Here is a 17,477-nt window from a genome sequence, read left to right on the forward strand (position 1 = left end):
AACTGGCGCCTTATCTAGGGCCCTGTGCCCCGTACATGCACCAGTTCCAGCGGTACTTGTCCGTACCTGCCCTGGTGACCTCTCTCCTGTGCCCCCAGGTCACCGTCGCACGGACCCAGCTCGAGCATGTCCACACACCTCTCTGTGTGCCACTGTTCTCCCTGTCCCCTCCCACCAGGCTGGCTAATCCCTGGACTCGTTCCTACCTCTAGGCGACCATCCCCTTACTTGATTAACCCTTTAGTCCTGGTGTGGAGTGGAGAACTAGGATTTTGGTTGTGCTTTGGTGGTATTGGCACTGGTACTCCAGGTCCCAGTGGGGAGGTCCTGCATCCCCAAGAGGATGAAGAAAAACAAAAAGCCAGCACTAAATGTGCACTTCAGCACTAAACATTCCAAACAGTACTTATTATAAAAAATTTTGAGATTTTTGGCAAAAAATTGCAATTTCTTGAGCTGCCTCGCCACGTCACGGCAAATCTCATTTGAGGCAGTCCTACACTAAAATATTTTTATAAAATGTGCCATACGGCCTCACATATGAATAGTAGAACAGCTCTTAGCAGCACTCACCTGCTCTATTTCAATCCCGTACCCATGACTGAGTCATGGCTGTGGGCGGGACAGGTCCAAGCAAATGCTGCATGAAGTAAATAGCCTGTGGACAAGGCCTGATGACAATGTGAACAGTCACCAACCGCCAAAATATATATATCTAAAATACAGTTTGGAATGTTTAGTGCTAAAGTGCACATTTGGTGCTGGCTTTTTGTTTTTTCTTCATTGAATTGGTCGGTGGTTGACCTCCACCTTGCTATGCACCCCAATTTGGGATGTATTCCATCTGTCTAGATTTTGGCGGTTGGTGACTGTTCACATTAAGTCATCAGGCTTTGTCCACAGGCTATTTACTTCATGCAGCATTTGCTTGGACCTGTCCCGCCCACAGCCATGACTCAGTCATGGGTACGGGATTGAAATAGACCAGGTGAGTGCTGCTAAGAGCAGTTCTACTATTCATATGTGAGGCCGTATGGCACATTTTATAAAAATATTTTAGTGTAGGACTGCCTCAAATGAGATTTGCCGTGACGTGGCGAGGCAGCTCAAGAAATTGCAATTTTTTGCCAAAAATCTCAAAATTTTTATAATAAGTACAGTTTGGAATGTTTAGTGCTAAAGTGCACATTTGGTGCTGGCTTTTTGTTTTTTCTTCATTGAATTGGTCGGTGGTTGACCTCCACCTTGCTATGCACCCCAATTTGGGATGTATTCCATCTGTCTAGATTTTGGCGGTTGGTGACTGTTCACATTAAGTCATCAGGCTTTGTCCACAGGCTATTTACTTCATGCAGCATTTGCTTGGACCTGTCCCGCCCACAGCCATGACTCAGTCATGCGTACGGGATTGAAATAGACCAGGTGAGTGCTGCTAAGAGCAGTTCTACTATTCATATGTGAGGCCGTATGGCACATTTTATAAAAATATTTTAGTGTAGGACTGCCTCAAATGAGATTTGCCGTGACGTGGCGAGGCAGCTCAAGAAATTGCAATTTTTTTGCCAAAAATCTCAAAATTTTTATAATAAGTACAGTTTGGAATGTTTAGTGCTGAAGTGCACATTTAGTGCTGGCTTTTTGTTTTATCCCCAAGAGGGTGCAGTTCCTTGTAGTGCCCTGAGCGGCTCAGGGGCACTACACACAGTTCTGAGGAGTTAGTTCTTTGTTTAGGATACTATATAAACTAGTCACATGATGTAATAAAACAGAAACTTTCAGTGCACCACAAAGCGTTTGTGCTATATTGATCTCTCAAGCACTTGTAAAAAAAAGTCTTATTAATTTGGAGTTCCGATGGGATAAAAGGAGTGGATTTCGCTCACACTCCATAGTTTCGAACTTTTCACTGGTAGCATCCAAGAGAAGAATCCAATCCACAGGCAAATTTTGGCTGTAGCTACCTCAACTAGGTTCCCACCTCTCCTCACACCTGTTCTCTGCCTGTCCATGTTCTATTTACTACCACCAAGAGGGAAGGGACAATGGAAAACCCATTTTCTGGAGATTTCCTAAATTCATCAGGATTATTGGAGGCTCCTTTCCAAGAAGAGACAAAATGATCTGGGAGAATTGGCAAGTATGCATTATATACAAGAAATCTTTCTAAAATTCCTACTTCTTGAAGGTTTGGGGTACCTTTGTTTGCACTCTGGGAATTAGGCAACTCATTCTGGAGGCTGGGAGGCCTACTTGAAAGTTTTGGAGAGTATGTCCTATTCAGACCTGTGTGTTTCTATAGTAACAGACTAAACAAACTCTGTGTAGTCAGATCTTGCAGTTTGAAGATAAAGAATCCAGATCATCCTGGAGACCGCTCAGTTCCTTCGGTAATAGAAAGCAAAGGATCCCGCTGCTGCTTCAGCGTCAGGTACAAGTGAGTCAAGAAGAAATGATCCAGCTTCCAGATTTTTTTCCTTTATAATAGAATTCACCTTTATTGGTAATTTCTTTAAAATCATTCAAGAAAATATCGCAAGAAAATATGAGTAATATAGCAGGTCCATAGGAGATTTAAGACTCACACAGACGCGTTTCGAGCGTAACGCTCTTAGACTTGGTGAATGGTAGTCAGATCTTGCAGTCAACCTCCCTCCTGTCTTTAGCCTACTTCCTAATAACATCCATTTAGCCCAGCACTAAGTTTCGTACAAGTGAAGGAAGTGTTACTGTTAGATAAGTCTACACAGATCGGACTTGCCATGAATCGCATTAATTTGCAACTCACAATTCAACCGGACAAATAATCAGAGCATCCTGGAAAGATTGTTCCATATGCATCAACCACAGAAGTCGAAAACGCAGGATGAGATCATGAGTGATCAAACCTCAAACAAGACCCAAAAGTAAATTATGACTAGGGGTGAGCGAACCCAAAATGCAAAATTCTGGTTTCTGGGGTTTGAACTGGAAGACAGACTTTTCATGGACGTCTGTGTCTGGAGTTCAGGTGCTGTGCATAGGCTAATAAAGTTTGTTGAAAGGCTGCAGCACAGTCAGTCACCAAGCTTTTCGGTACAGGGAAGATGTCCGTACACTGCTGTGAAAATAAATGACATGGGTCCCCCCTATTTATGGTAACCAGTGCAGGTAAAGCAGACAGCTGGGGGCTGCAGCCCTCAGCTGTCTGCTTTACCTTTGCTGGTTATTAAAAGTAGAGGGGATCCCAAACCAATGACTTCTAAATTAATCCAGATCCCAGACAAGATCTAAAATTAATGCAGTCCTCAACCCCAAAAATTAATACACATTTAGATCTAAAAAAATAGGCTCAAAATGCAGCCAAAACTTCTGTGTCAGGTAAATAAATACACCATAAAGGGCTTGATGTGGCACAAGTAGATGGTTTGTTAATAAGGATGGTTAGGGGAGGTTGTCCATTTTTCCCCTTACCATAAAGCCCACTTTACACACAGCGACATCGCTAGCAATGTCGCTGGTGAAAGCACCCGCCCCCGTCGGTTGTGCTTCACGGGCAAATCGCTGCCCCTGGCGCACAACATCGCTAACACCCGTCACACGGACTTACCTTCCCTGCGACGTCGCTGTGGCCAGCGAACCGCCTCCTTTCTAAGGGGGCAGTTTGTGCGGCATCACAGCGACGTCACACGGCAGCCGTCCAATAGAAGCGGAGGGGCGGAGATGAGCGGGCAGAATATCCCGCCCACCTCCTTCCTTCCTCATTGCTGGCGGCCGCAGGTACGATGTAGTTCCTCATTCCTGCGGTGCCACACATAGCCATGTGTGCTGCCGCAGGAACGACGAACAACCTGCGTCCTGCAACAGCAACGATATTCGGGAAAGGAACGACTGGTCAACGATCAACGATAAGGTGAGTAATTTTGATCGTTCCTGCGTTTCACATGCAACAACGACGCTAACGAGGCCGGATGTGCGTCACGAATTTCGTGACCCCAATGACATCTTGTTAGCGATGTTGTTGTGTGTAAAGCAGCCTTTAGTGATCGTAAGAACCCCTGGCAATTAGCTGTAATATATGGAAGAATCAAGGAACAATTTCCCCTGCAGCACCCCCACTTGGGAAATAAAGCATTACACTTTTAATATTTACATTGATCGGTTGTCTTTGTAACAAACAAATAATTCAGAATCATATAATAAAGTGTTTAAAAAGTATTTTTCTTAACTAGGCAACCGCTAAAGCATGATATAATAATAATATATATAACACTGTAGCTGACTGTGACCTGTCCATTTAGTGCCTGTAGTCATATTGAATTATTTTTCAATGATGCTTGAAAATACGCATGAACCATGTCAGACCCCTGTAAAGTCCAATTATTGATGATATGAATGAACTTCTGTGCAGATAACAGAGTAACATGAACTAGGTCTATCCAGAAGACACTAACACATCTGGACGGCAGCTGTGACTATGAATATTTTGGGCTGTAAAACTACCTAAAAAAGGTACTAATGATACCGTCAGGGCATATTGGTAGTGGATGCCACATTACTGCTCTTGTGATTCCTTGTTCTCCAAATAACTAACAAGAGTGACTGTTGTATTCAGTGAAATAGTCATTGATGTGTGACATTGTCTCCTAGTGCAGCAAATCTGTTCTAATAAAAGTGATCCATCACTGATAGCTTCAACCCAGTAGATTTCCTATTATGATCTTTACATGCAGATATAAACATATAAAGAACTAATAATTTGCTGCCTAAATGTTCATCACTGATCATGTATTCCGGGAGCATAAAAATCGCAGTCACAGATATCGTGTCCGCGACTCGGCCTTGGAATACAGGGGGCCCAATGACCCAATGTCTAAAGGTGCACATCCAGCTGAAATGCATTGCAGTACAGAGACCCGTTGGATCCCTGCGCTGGAAAACAAGCTACCTATCAAATAGTGGCCGGAAACTGACGCCGGCATATACGTGACTGGGGGTGCATGACAGTGATGTCATGGGCCATGGCGCACATGCCTATGTCAGCTGCCAGCCACTGAACGCTGGCTACAGAGGACGAAGCACAGTGTGGAGCAGTGGGAAGTGAGTAAAATGTTTGCTTTTTTTTGTTTTTTTTTTATACGTTAGAGACAGAACAGGGACTGTATACACCAGGAAGGGGCCCAGGATTAGGACATATATACCAGTATGGGCCACATATATACCTGGATGGAGACATATATACCAGGATGGACTTAGGATCCCAGGATGAGGGCATATATACCAGGATGGGGGACAGATATAACAGGATGAGGACATATATACCAGGTTGGTGGACATATCTTACTAGGATGGGCCCAGATAGAGGACATATATACCAGGATGAGTACATAGATACCAGGGTGGGCCCTTGATGAGGACATATATACCAGGGTGGGGATATACATACCAGGATAGGCCCAGGATGAGAACATATATACCAGGATAAGGGATATATATACCAGAATGGGGGACATAAATACCAGGATGGGGAACATATATACCAGGATGGGGCCTAGGGGGAACATATATACCAGCATGGGGACATATTTCCCAGATGGGGCTTAGGAAGGGGGGACATATATGCCAGAATAGGAGACATATACCAGGATGGAGACATTTATACCAGGATGGGGGACATATATACCAGGATGAAGTAAAATATACCAGGATGAAGAACATATTTACCAGAATGAGGAACATATTTAACAGGAAGTGACCAAGGATTGGGGACATTAGTACAGAATGGGGAACATTACTACATAATGAAGGGGGATGGGGGGCAACTTGTACGTCTCTTTAGGTTTTAGAATACTGCAAGAGCCCCTACATCTGACTAATATGGGGAGAGTCCCAGGCCCAAACTTTGCACAGAGGCCCATTGGACTCTAGTTATGCCACTGATTGAGACCCCTTGCTCTCAAATCATTCACCACAGAGCACTCCGTTATATCTCTCTGGGTTCACATGGTGCAATGTGACCAATTGCACATCACTTGTACTTGCTGCATAGCTAGAATGATTTGTAGCAAACATTATTTATGCATGGAGCATCCCTCGTCAACACTGTTTTTAAAGGGAACCTGTCTCGAGATTAATGGTGCCTGAGTCAGGAGCAGCATGAATATGATCCTGTCAGGTATATCTCACTCTGAAACACTGCTGTGATTCAGAAATAACATAATTTGAAAAGCTGAGGAGAACTATCAGTTGAGGAGAGACATGGCTGGTCTGGTACGGAACCCAGCCGAGTGAGGTCTACTAAGAGAGGAGAAATATGACTGGTTTGGTATGGTACTTGGAGGAGCCGAGTGAGGACTACTAGAAAAGGAAAAGGATAAACATGGCTACTCTGGTACTGCACCCAGCCGAGCCAAGCAAGGTCTTCTAAGAGAGGAGAGACATGACTAGTCCGGCACGGCAATGGAGGAGCTGAGTGAGGACTACTAGAAAAGGATAAACATGGCTAGTCTGGTACAGCACCCAGCCGACCTGACGAAGGTCTACTAATAGAAGAGAGCTATGACTAGTCCATTACGGCACCGGAGGAGCTGAACGAGGAGTACTAGAAAAAGATAAACATGGTTAGTCTGGTACTGCACCCAGCCGAGCCAAACGAGGTCTTCTAAGAGAAGAGAAACATGACTAGTCCGGTATGGCACCCGGCCGAGCTGCGAGAGGACTAATTGGAGAGGAGAGATAGGGCTAGTCTGGCATGGCACCTGGCTGAGCTGGGTGAGGACTACTTGGAGAGGAGAGACAGGGCTAGTCTGGTATGGCACCCGGCTGGCTTTTACTCTCTCCCGTTAATTGTCAGACCTCTCTCAATGTACACATGTCCAGCCCCCGTTATAATGGAACTATAGGATATTGGGCACTGGAACATCAGAAACTGAGGACATAGATTTGTCCGCTTCTCCAGCATGTCACCATATTTAATGGAAATAGTGGGCGAGTATCAAGTTTAACCAACTCTGATGCTACTAAAGCTAACACAATACTGACATATAACAATTGCAATCAAGAGATTGAATATCACTAATATTATAGCACTAGTATTTATGTTCAAAAGTAATGACATTTCTGGCCCCACATTTTACATACCGCTGTAGTATCTGTACCATATCTGTACACAATCCTCATCTTCTGGGGAACTGTTGGTGGCATCATCTGGTTGATTTCCATCCCAGTAACTGTAGTCATGTGTGGTGCCATCCGTCCACTCAAACTGACCTTCCTTTACATAAAATACATTGATATAAAAGCAACAAATTGAACAAATTGAGTAATAATGGATTTTTTTCTGCTTTTTATAATATTTTTTTCATACAGGTATTCTATGAAAATAATTAGATCATATTTGGTTTTTTGGGACCCACAGTGATCTAGAAGGACATGTCAGTAAATGTTCAATTTGCTTGTGTAGCACCCATGGGGCAAGGGGTTAACTGTTACTCGTTGCCAGGCCAGTGATGTCAGGTCTGGGGATGTCACGGGTGGCCCTGCCCAGCTTCGTGGCTCTGAGGCATACAATAAAAGGGAAGGAGGATGAGGATGATGGGGATAGTTTGTTTCGTGACGCCAGTCAATCCTGGATCCGTGGAGGTCAGAACCGGTACAGTGGACGGTGGGCCCTTCCTCCTTGCGCCTTTAAAGATGGATTCCCGTGGACTGAAGCTCCTTGGCGACCCCGGTTCTTGAAAACTGAACTCCTGTCCCGTATGCAGGTGCCGCGGGTCCGTGGTGGGCCCTGACTTAGATCATGACTCCGGACCCTAAGTAGAACTGTGGTCCGGAAACTGTGGTGGCCAGAGGGGACATACAATTCCCCTCTCCTGTAGATTTTAGTGATACAACTTGAAGTCTGTTCCACCCTAGGATTCTGCACCCTGCACTGCGTCGGTCCCGACCGAGGGAGCAATTAAGCTCTCCTCTCGGTGACCGTATTGACTCCTGCGTCCCACCGAGCCATCGGTAAACCCGTCTGCTGGAGAAATCTAACTGTTGTGTTGGCTCCTATCTCCCCCTGGTGGCTGCTCCTCCCCCAGTTCCCTGTCACTAGTGGGTGGCCGCCCCCCATGTTTGGGGACTGCCTTAAGACCCAACCCTAGCCCGGTCCCCATTGGGGAAGGTAACCTATTGGTGTGTTTCAATTGGTGTGTTGTGGAACCGGTACCAACCTCCTCTGGATCCAGGATGAGTTCCGCACCTTAAGTGAGGTGCAGTATCCTGTGGCGACTGAAGCCTCAGGGGCGCCACACTTGCAGTGCCAAAGATAAAGAGATTTAAAGGGGGAGGTGTCATCAGAAAATGACCTATGTTTAAATCAGATTTTTGAGTGAAATGTACTTTTATGTTTTATATGCAAACCTTCTGAGCGTCTAATCTGAGTATACTTCCATTAAGCCAAAAGTTATTATTATAGAGGGGGAGGAGTTGAGTTGTGGCCATCACCTATTGTAAATGGTGGATCTTCTGGATCTACAAAGGTGTTCCTGTTCATTGTAATCATGTATGTGATGATAACGAGACTGCTGAAAAGTCTTTTTGTAATTATAAAATAATGTAAGAAGTCTCTACAGTAATTTGACTTAATTTGGCTGAATTTGTCAACAACATAATATGTACAGTCAGGGCCAGAAATATTTGGACAGTGACACAAGTTTTGTTATTTTAGCTGTTTACAAAAACATGTTCAGAAATACAATTATATATATAATATGGGCTGAAAGTGCACACTCCCAGCTGCAATATGAGAGTTTTCACATCCAAATCGGAGAAAGGGTTTAGGAATCATAGCTCTGTAATGCATAGCCTCCTCTTTTTCAAGGGACCAAAAGTAATTGGACAAGGGACTCTAAGGGCTGCAATTAACTCTGAAGGCATCTCCCTCGTTAACCTGTAATCAATGAAGTAGTTAAAAGGTCTGGGGTTGATTACAGGTGTGTGGTTTTGCATTTGGAAGCTGTTGCTGTGACTAGACAACATGCGGTCTAAGGAAGTCTCAATTGAGGTGAAGCAGAACATCCTGAGGCTGAAAAAAAAGAAAAAATCCATCAGAGAGATAGCAGACATGCTTGGAGTAGCAAAATCAACAGTTGGGTACATTCTGAGAAAAAAGGAATTGACTGGTGAGCTGGGGAACTCAAAAAGGCCTGGGCGTCCACGGATGACAACAGTGGTGGATGATCGCCGCATACTTTCTTTGGTGAAGAAGAACCCGTTCACAACATCAACTGAAGTCCAGAACACTCTCAGTGAAGTAGGTGTATCTGTCCCTAAGTCAACAGTAAAGAGAAGACTCCATGAAAGTAAATACTAAGGGTTCACATCTAGATGCAAACCATTCATCAATTCCAAAAATAGACAGGCCAGAGTTAAATTTGCTGAAAAACACCTCATGAAGCCAGCTCAGTTCTGGAAAAGTATTCTATGGACAGATGAGACAAAGATCAACCTGTACCAGAATGATGGGAAGAAAAAAGTTTGGAGAAGAAAGGGAACGGCACATGATCCAAGGCACACCACATCCTCTGTAAGACATGGTGGAGGCAACGTGATGGCATGGGCATGCATGGCTTTCAATGGCACTGGGTCACTTGTGTTTATTGATGACATAACAGCAGACAAGAGTAGCCGGATGAATTCTGAAGTGTACAGGGATATACTTTCAGCCCAGATTCAGCCAAATGCCGCAAAGTTGATCGGACGGCGCTTCATAGTACAGATGGACAATGACCCCAAGCATACAGCCAAAGCTACCCAGGAGTTCATGAGTGCAAAAAAGTGGAGCATTCTGCAATGGCCAAGTCAATCACCAGATCTTAACCCAATTGAGCATGCATTTCACTTGCTCAAATCCAGACTTAAGACGGAAAGACCCACAAACAAGCAAGAACTGAAGGCTGCGGCTGTAAAGGCCTGGCAAAGCATTAAGAAGGAGGAAACCCAGCGTTTGGTGATGTCCATGGGTTCCAGACTTAAGGCAGTGATTGCCTCCAAAGGATTCGCAACAAAATATTGAAAATAAAAATATTTTGTTTGGGTTTGGTTTATTTGTCCAATTACTTTTGACCTCCTAAACTGTGGAGTGTTTGTAAAGAAATGTGTACAATTCCTACAATTTCTATCAGATATTTTTGTTCAAACCTTCAAATTAAACGTTACAATCTGCACTTGAATTCTGTTGTAGAGGTTTCATTTCAAAACCAATGTGGTGGCATGCAGAGCCCAACTCGCGAAAATTGTGTCACTGTCCAAATATTTCTGGACCTAACTGTATGGGATGGCGCTTACCGACTTGCCTCTGACAGATAGGGGAAAGAAGGATTCGGCTTGTTAAATTTCAAGGACCAATAATTTGTTTGGTTGGAAAATTAACTGTTGTCAGACTTCTCTGGCAGCAGCTCTAAACAAATTGAGGGATGGTCCTGAAGAAGGAGAATAATCTCTGAAACGTGTAGACAAATAAAGATCACAATTTCTATTCATTTGGTCTTAGATTTTTTTTAACTGCAGAACAGCGTTTAACCCTTTCTTTGGTCTACACGAGTAGCGTAGCTAGAGGGGGGCAAAGGGTACGTGTAACGCCCTGGAAAACCAGGTAGATGTACACATAGGCCCCCGCATAACACCTATCCCACAAAGGGTTAAATCAACCGACCTGAAACCCTAGTCACCCCACCAGGGAAGGACAGACACATCAGTGGGCTGGACCAGGCGGTTAGGAAACAGTGTGCACACAGGGGGTACTTGGACCCTGAAGCCAGGACCGGCACCAACGGCCTAGCTAATTAACCAATTGAGGGCAGGATTTTAGGTCCTGTTCCAACCTAAGCCTCGAAAAGTAGACAACCACCCACCAAGAGGGATAGGCCAACTGCCAGGGCCCGTAGATCCCAAGGGTCAGCGTCAGACGGGCGCGGCTCCCAACCAAAGGACAGGGAGCGGACTCCCGTGTTTCAAACCGGGAAGTCCTACCTACAACACACTGAGTGCAGAGGAGAGCGATTTGACTACCAGCCCGGGTGTGGGATCAGATACACCCGTTTGTGGCCACCATCACCTTGGTTTACCACAAGACTTGTGTGCTTTATTCGACCGTGAGTAACACCCCCAGCCTGGCCGGGTGCGCCGGCCCCTGCAATCACCATCCTCAGCATAGAGACACTGGGCTCCGGGACATCCATCCCTACCCATGGAGGGGTTAACATCCAGCTGCCATCCCAACGTCCCCGGGAGCCCCGCAACGGCAGCGGTGGTGCTGCATCTCACCACACACCGTGGGTGGCGTCACTGACATTTTACAACCAATCCCATATAAATACGTCCCCCTTTATTCAAAGTCTCCGCGCGACCCCCGGGTCCGGAGAACCCCTCGAGCCGTACCGTAGATCTGGATCCAAGCAGCACCAGCTGCTGACACGGGGGCGGCACACCCCGAAACTTGGCGTCACGAAAAGGATTCTTACCAATTCACTTACCCAGTGAAAGTGTGCCTTGTTCTGGACTGTCAGCGGTGCTCCGCTGCAAAATTTTTGAAAACCGCCATCTTTGCCGCCATTTTTGGGCGCAAAGAACAACAGCTCAGCGTCTTCTTCCCCGAGAAAAGGGCGCAAAGCTGAAGCCCCGCCCCCTGGGAACAAGGCTGGAAGGAAAACCCTGAGGCCGAAGTCGAAACTAGCAAGCTGCATCAGAGGACTGCTCCCGAAAAACCAGGGGGGCGGGCAAGAATAGTGGCATGTGATCCGAGGAAATAAGAGGCAGGGACACCAAGACTCTGCCATCTTCCGTTCCTGGACACCACCTTGAGAGGATGTCTGACCGGTCCGGCAACCCGAAGATGGAAGGATTTGCCCCCGGGACTGCCGACTGGGTGGAAGCCCAGACAGAACGGATGTGCCGAAAAATCCAAGCCCAGGCCAACTTTCTACTAAAGAGATGGATGGCCGAGATGCAGAAACTGGCTGCAGCTGTCCGAGCCCGCGAAGTGGGAGATGACCTCGGAGGAGCGGGTAAGCGACCCACGCCCCTATGTCCCACCGGGACCGGCCCAACAGGTTGAGGAGCTCGGTCTGTCCCCGTCCGCCACGCCGCCTCCCTTGCTGCCCGTACCTGTATCTGGCGCCTCGCTCAGTCCGCTGCTATAAGTCACGGCAGCGGTACCCGTTCCATCTGCCTGCGAGGACCCGGCAATGGAGCCATCGGGCCATGAGTACGCCACCGCTCCGACACCCCTAACAGCCCCGCGAAAGACCAAAGCTCGGAAGACATCCCCTCCGGCCCCAAGCCCGGCCGTACCAGAGATGTCATCATCCCTGATCCTGGAGAAGGCAGCGCACTCGATGACGTCGGCCCCGGCAATCCGCCCGGCCGCAGCAGAGGCGACGCCCGACTGGAAGTCAGCAAAGACGCCGGCCGCTCCTCAGTACCCGGTCCCGGCTGAGGCGCAACTGGGATGCACCTGCAGGGCGGCAGAGCAGGCCGCGGATCAACGGAGCCCTCTTCCATTTCACGTGAGCCCGGTCATAGCCGGCAGTGAGGGCGTCTGGATGGTCCAAGCCCCGGAGCAGGAGGAAGCAGAGTGCGGAACCCGTACTCTGTATCGGGAGCGGCAGCAGCAGCAGCTGAAGACGGAGATCGCGGCCAGGGAGAAGCGGAAGGCCGAAGTACTGAATAGAACATACCGGGAGAAGGAAAACCTCTGGCAGGCAACTTTCCGGGTGCGGGGCCGACGTTCCAAGGACAGGTCCGGCACGTTAACCCCCAAAAGAGATGGGGCTTTATTTATGAACCGTACCTGGAGGCCGAGATTTTTGTATCCAGGAGGGATGTGGCCGCTCATTTGCCTACGGGTCACCCGGATCGTGACCTGGAGCCAGGAAAGCTGGTCTCCTATACCCGGCATTGCGGAGAGAGGAGGTGGTTCGCCCTCGACGTAAAGAAGTGGGAGAAGCTGGATGAGCAAGTGTGCCCCCACCCCCTCCGCCATCTTCAAGCAAGGAAGATTGTTAAGGTTTTATGTTCCTGGCTACCCCAGTTAAAGTTGAACCCCGTTACCGTTTGCAGTTTTATGGACCACGGCTTTGGACCGGGAAGCCAACCCAAAAACTTTTGGACCTTGTAAATAATTCACGGCAACCTTTCTTGATCATGGCAGCCACTGGAGAGGCTGATTGGAGGAAGGGCCTGCGGTAGAGTCGGCCGAGGCCCAGTCACTACCAAAACCGATGACTAACCTCCAGGCCAGGGGTCCCCGGACTTGGGAACCAGTAACAAGGACTGCCTGGTAAGGAACTTTTTGCCCGGCCTGTGTGGGCGTCACCCGGACCCGTTCCTGGAATTGGGCAAAGGGGTGTGCACCAGTGTTTAGCGGTGGCACCAGGGAACAGGTTGTTTGGGTGGGAGCAACAAGAACGTGGCCCGGTCGGTCCCATTCCGTTTAAATGTGCAACGTTTAAGATCTGTGCCTCCCGTCAGGGAAGAAATTGTTTACTGTTATTATACTTGTATTTATGTTTTTTTCTATTTTCTAGTTCCGGTTAAAAATAAATGGTGGTGCTCGGACAGCCCGCGAACGGTCTGTATTCAACCAAGGGGGAATGCACGCACACGCACATATTATGCTCACCTTACCTTCCGTTCCATAGCCGGTCTCCTGGGACTTGCTGTTCACCAATACGGGCTGTGTATCGGGTTACCATAACGACGAGGGAGGAACTTCCACTGCCAGAGCGCTGACGTCAAAGGCAGGAGTTGCTTGCCTCTGATTGGCCAGAGCGCTGCCTTTGAGTAGCGTCTGACAGGGGAACTTCCTGCTTCATTGCTATGGTTGCCGATGCAAGTGAGGATTTTCTCGTAAACAGAGTTACAAATTTACAGAAAGCTTTGCTTGTTAAGCAAAATTCTCCTTAAGTGGGTTACTCGTTAAGCGAGGTTCCACTGTAGTTTTAACTGTGGAAGTTTCATACCCAAACCATTTCCTACATTGATTATTTACCAGTTTTGTATTTTTTAAAATTCTTTTTGAATTTGTCAATCTTAAGACATGTTAATACACTGTGTGCAGAATTATTAGGCAAATGAGTATTTTGATTTCATGATACTTTTTATACTTGTTGTCCTACTCCAAGCTGTATAGGCTTGAGAGCCAACTACCAATTAAGTAAATCAGGTGATGTGCATCTCTGTAATGAGGAGGGGTGCGGTGTAATGACATCAACATCCTATATAAGGTGTGCTTATTTATTAGGCAACTTCATTTCCTTTGGCAAAATAGGTCAGAAGAGAGATTTGATGGGCTCTGAAAAGTCCAAAATTGTGAGATGTCTTGCAGAGGGATGCAGCAGTCTTGAAATTGCCAAACTTTTGAAGCATGATCACCGAACAATCAAGCGTTTCATGGCAAATAGCCAACAGGGTCAGAAGAAGCGTGTTGGGCAAAAAAGGCGCAAAATAACTGCCCATGAATTGAGGAAAGTCAAGCGTAAATCTGCCAAGATGCCATTTGCCACCAGTTTGGCCATATTTCAGAGCTGCAACGTTACTGGAGTATCAAAAAGCACAAGGTGTGCCATACTCGGGGACATGGCCAAGGTAAGGAAGGCTGAAAAACCATCACCTTTGAACAAGAAACATAAAAACATAAGATAACATCAAGACTGGGCCAAGAAATATCTTAAGACTGATTTTTCAAAGGTTTTATGGACTGATGAAATGAGAGTGACTCTTGATGGGCCAGATGGATGGGCCAGAGGCTGGATCAGTAAAGGACAGAGAGCTCCAATCCGACTCAGATGCCTGCAAGGTGGAGGTGGGGTACTGGTATGGGCTGGTATCATCAAAGATGAACTTGTGGGACCTTTTTGGGTTGAGGATGGAGTGAAGCTCAACTCTCAGACCTACTGCCAGTTTCTGGAAGACAACTTCTTCAAGCAGTGGTACAGGAAGAAGTCGGTATCATTCATGATAAACATGATTTTCATGCAGGACAATGCTCCATCACATGCATCCAACTACTTCACAGCGTGGCTGTTCAGTAAAGGTCTAAAAGATGAAAAACTAATGACATGGCCCCCTTGTTCACCTGATCTGAACCCCATAGAGAACCTGTGGTCCCTCATAAAATGTGAGAGCTACAGGGAGGGAAAACAGTACACCTCTCGGAACAGTGTCTGGAGGCTGTGGTGGCTGCTGCACGCAATGTTGATCGTAAAAAGATCAAGCAATGATAGACTCTATGGATAGTAGGCTGTTGAGTGTCATCATAAAGAAAGGTGGCTATATTGGCCACTAATTTTTGGGGGTTTTGTTTTTGCATGTCAGAAATGTTTATTTCTAAATTTCTTGCAGTTATATTGGTTTACCTGGTGAAAATAAACAAGTGAGATGGGAATATATTTGGTTTTTATTAAGTTTATAATTCTGCACAGTAATAGTTACCTGCACAAACAGATATCCTCCTAAGATAGCCAAATCTAAAAAAAAAAACCACTCCAACTTCCAAAAATATTAAGCTTTGATATTTATGAGTCTTTTGGGTTGATTGAGAACATAGTTGTTGATCAATAATAAAACAAATCCTCTAAAATACAACTTGCCTAATAATTCTGCACACGGTGTACATCATAACAGTCCAATCAGTGGAGTCCAACATGAATAGAAGTTATTAGTTTATCTTACTAAAGTAGGTTTCTATATCTCCCAGTCGGCCTGACTTTTATGAAATGTCTGAAAGTAACAGTTCTATATATATTACTAATTGTTTTGGATGAATTGTGGAAATTCCAAACACAATGACCGATACCAGTCTAATATGATCCTTACCTGCCGTCTGTCACTTAATCCTGTCCATAAATCGGTGGGTATTCCTGGGACTTGACTGTTTACAAGATCAAACACGAAAATGTTTTCCTCCCAGCTAAAGAGAAAAAGATAATGCAAGATGGTCAGATAGGCATGTATCATGGGATAAGCCTGCATTGCTGACATCTTCATGTAGCTCCCACATATGGTTTTCCCTAGCATTTTAGACTTAAATTGGATCTGTCATCAGGCTTTTGCCTCCTAATCTGAGAACGGGGTAATGTTAAGTCCGCGGTGAATGCAGAGCTGAATGCCCCACACTTCCGATCATGCGCAGTATGAAGCTGGGTGCACACGTCCCGGCTTTAGAGAGGTCTACTGTGCACTGGAAGTGCCGGACATTCAGCTCAGCGTTCACCGCAAACACAGTACCTGTGTATCACCCCTGTGTACCACGCATCACCCCTGTGTACCGCGCATCACCCCTGTGTACCGCGCATCACCCCCGGAGACGCTGCATTGAACAGCATGTTAGCACATCCCTGTGGGTGTGCTAACATGCTAAGAGGGCGGACTAGTCGGCGGAAGTAACGCCCTCACGACTAGTCCCTGGCCTCATTAGCATATCATAAAGAATCTTTAGAAATACTTTTTCTATAGATCTCTTTATCTATGCTAGTGTATACAGGGACAATTAGGCAGGGATTAGAAATGCACACCCAGAACTGCTCGTGGTTCTGGGTGCATATTGCGCCTGACAGGTTCACTTTAATGCACAAACTAAAAATGTTTTCTATGTAATCTCTCTTACTAAAAAGAACTGGTGGTGATATTTTATACCGTTATGTTTCATTATCTACAGTTTATCTAAACATTCATGTAATACATAAGACAAGAACAGTTATGTATCAAACTAAACTAGTGATGAGTGAGCACTACCATGCTCAAGTGCTCGGTACTCGTAACTAGTGATGAGTGAGCACTACCATGCTCGGGTGCTCAGTACTCGTAACTAGTGATGAGTGAGCACTACCATGCTCGGGTGCTCGGTAATCGTAACTAGAGATGAGCGGGCACTACCATGCTCAGGTGCTCGGTACTCGTAACTAGTGATGAGCGGGCACTACCATGCTCGGGCGCTCAGTACTCAAAACTAGAGATGAACGAGCACTGTCATGCTTGGGTGCTCGGTACTCGTAACTAGTGATGAGTGAGCACTACCATGCTCGGGTGCTCGGTACTCGTAACTAGTGATGAGCGGGTACTACCATGCTCAGGTTCTCGGTACTCGTAACTAGTGAGCGGGCACTACCATGCTCAGGTGCTCAGTACTCATAACTAGTGATGAGCGGGCACTACCATGCTCGGGTGCTCGATACTCGTAACTAGTGATGGGCGGGCACTACCATGCTCGGTTGCTCGGTACTCGTAACTAGTGATGAGCGGGCACTACTATGCTCAGGTGCTCAGTACTCATAACTAGTGATGAGCGGGCACTACCATGCTCGGGTGCTCGGTACTCGTAACTAGTGATGGGCGGGCACTACCATGCTCGGGTGCTCGGTACTCGTGTGGCGCCCCTGACCTGGTCAGGCACCACTGAGTACTGCACCCATCCTGGGGACAGTACAATACAGGTAATCTAGAAGGCTGACCGAGGT

At 46.5% G+C, this 17,477-nt stretch overlaps 1 protein-coding gene across 1 annotated transcript in view; it reads right to left on the reverse strand.

The window, feature by feature from the left end:
- CLEC19A (C-type lectin domain containing 19A) overlaps positions 1 to 17,477 on the reverse strand; it is a 52,493-nt gene that overhangs the window by 11,051 nt on the left and 23,965 nt on the right. Inside the window, exons 3-4 of the mRNA XM_075319127.1 lie at positions 15,838 to 15,931; positions 7,117 to 7,249 (exon numbers count right to left, since the gene is read on the reverse strand). Coding sequence (XP_075175242.1) covers positions 7,117 to 7,249; positions 15,838 to 15,931 — 227 coding nt within the window. The remainder of the gene's footprint in view (positions 1 to 7,116; positions 7,250 to 15,837; positions 15,932 to 17,477) is intronic.

The sequence above is a fragment of the Anomaloglossus baeobatrachus genome, chromosome 7 (genome assembly GCF_048569485.1).
Source record: "Anomaloglossus baeobatrachus isolate aAnoBae1 chromosome 7, aAnoBae1.hap1, whole genome shotgun sequence".
In the NCBI taxonomy this organism is placed as follows: Eukaryota; Metazoa; Chordata; class Amphibia; order Anura; family Aromobatidae; genus Anomaloglossus; species Anomaloglossus baeobatrachus.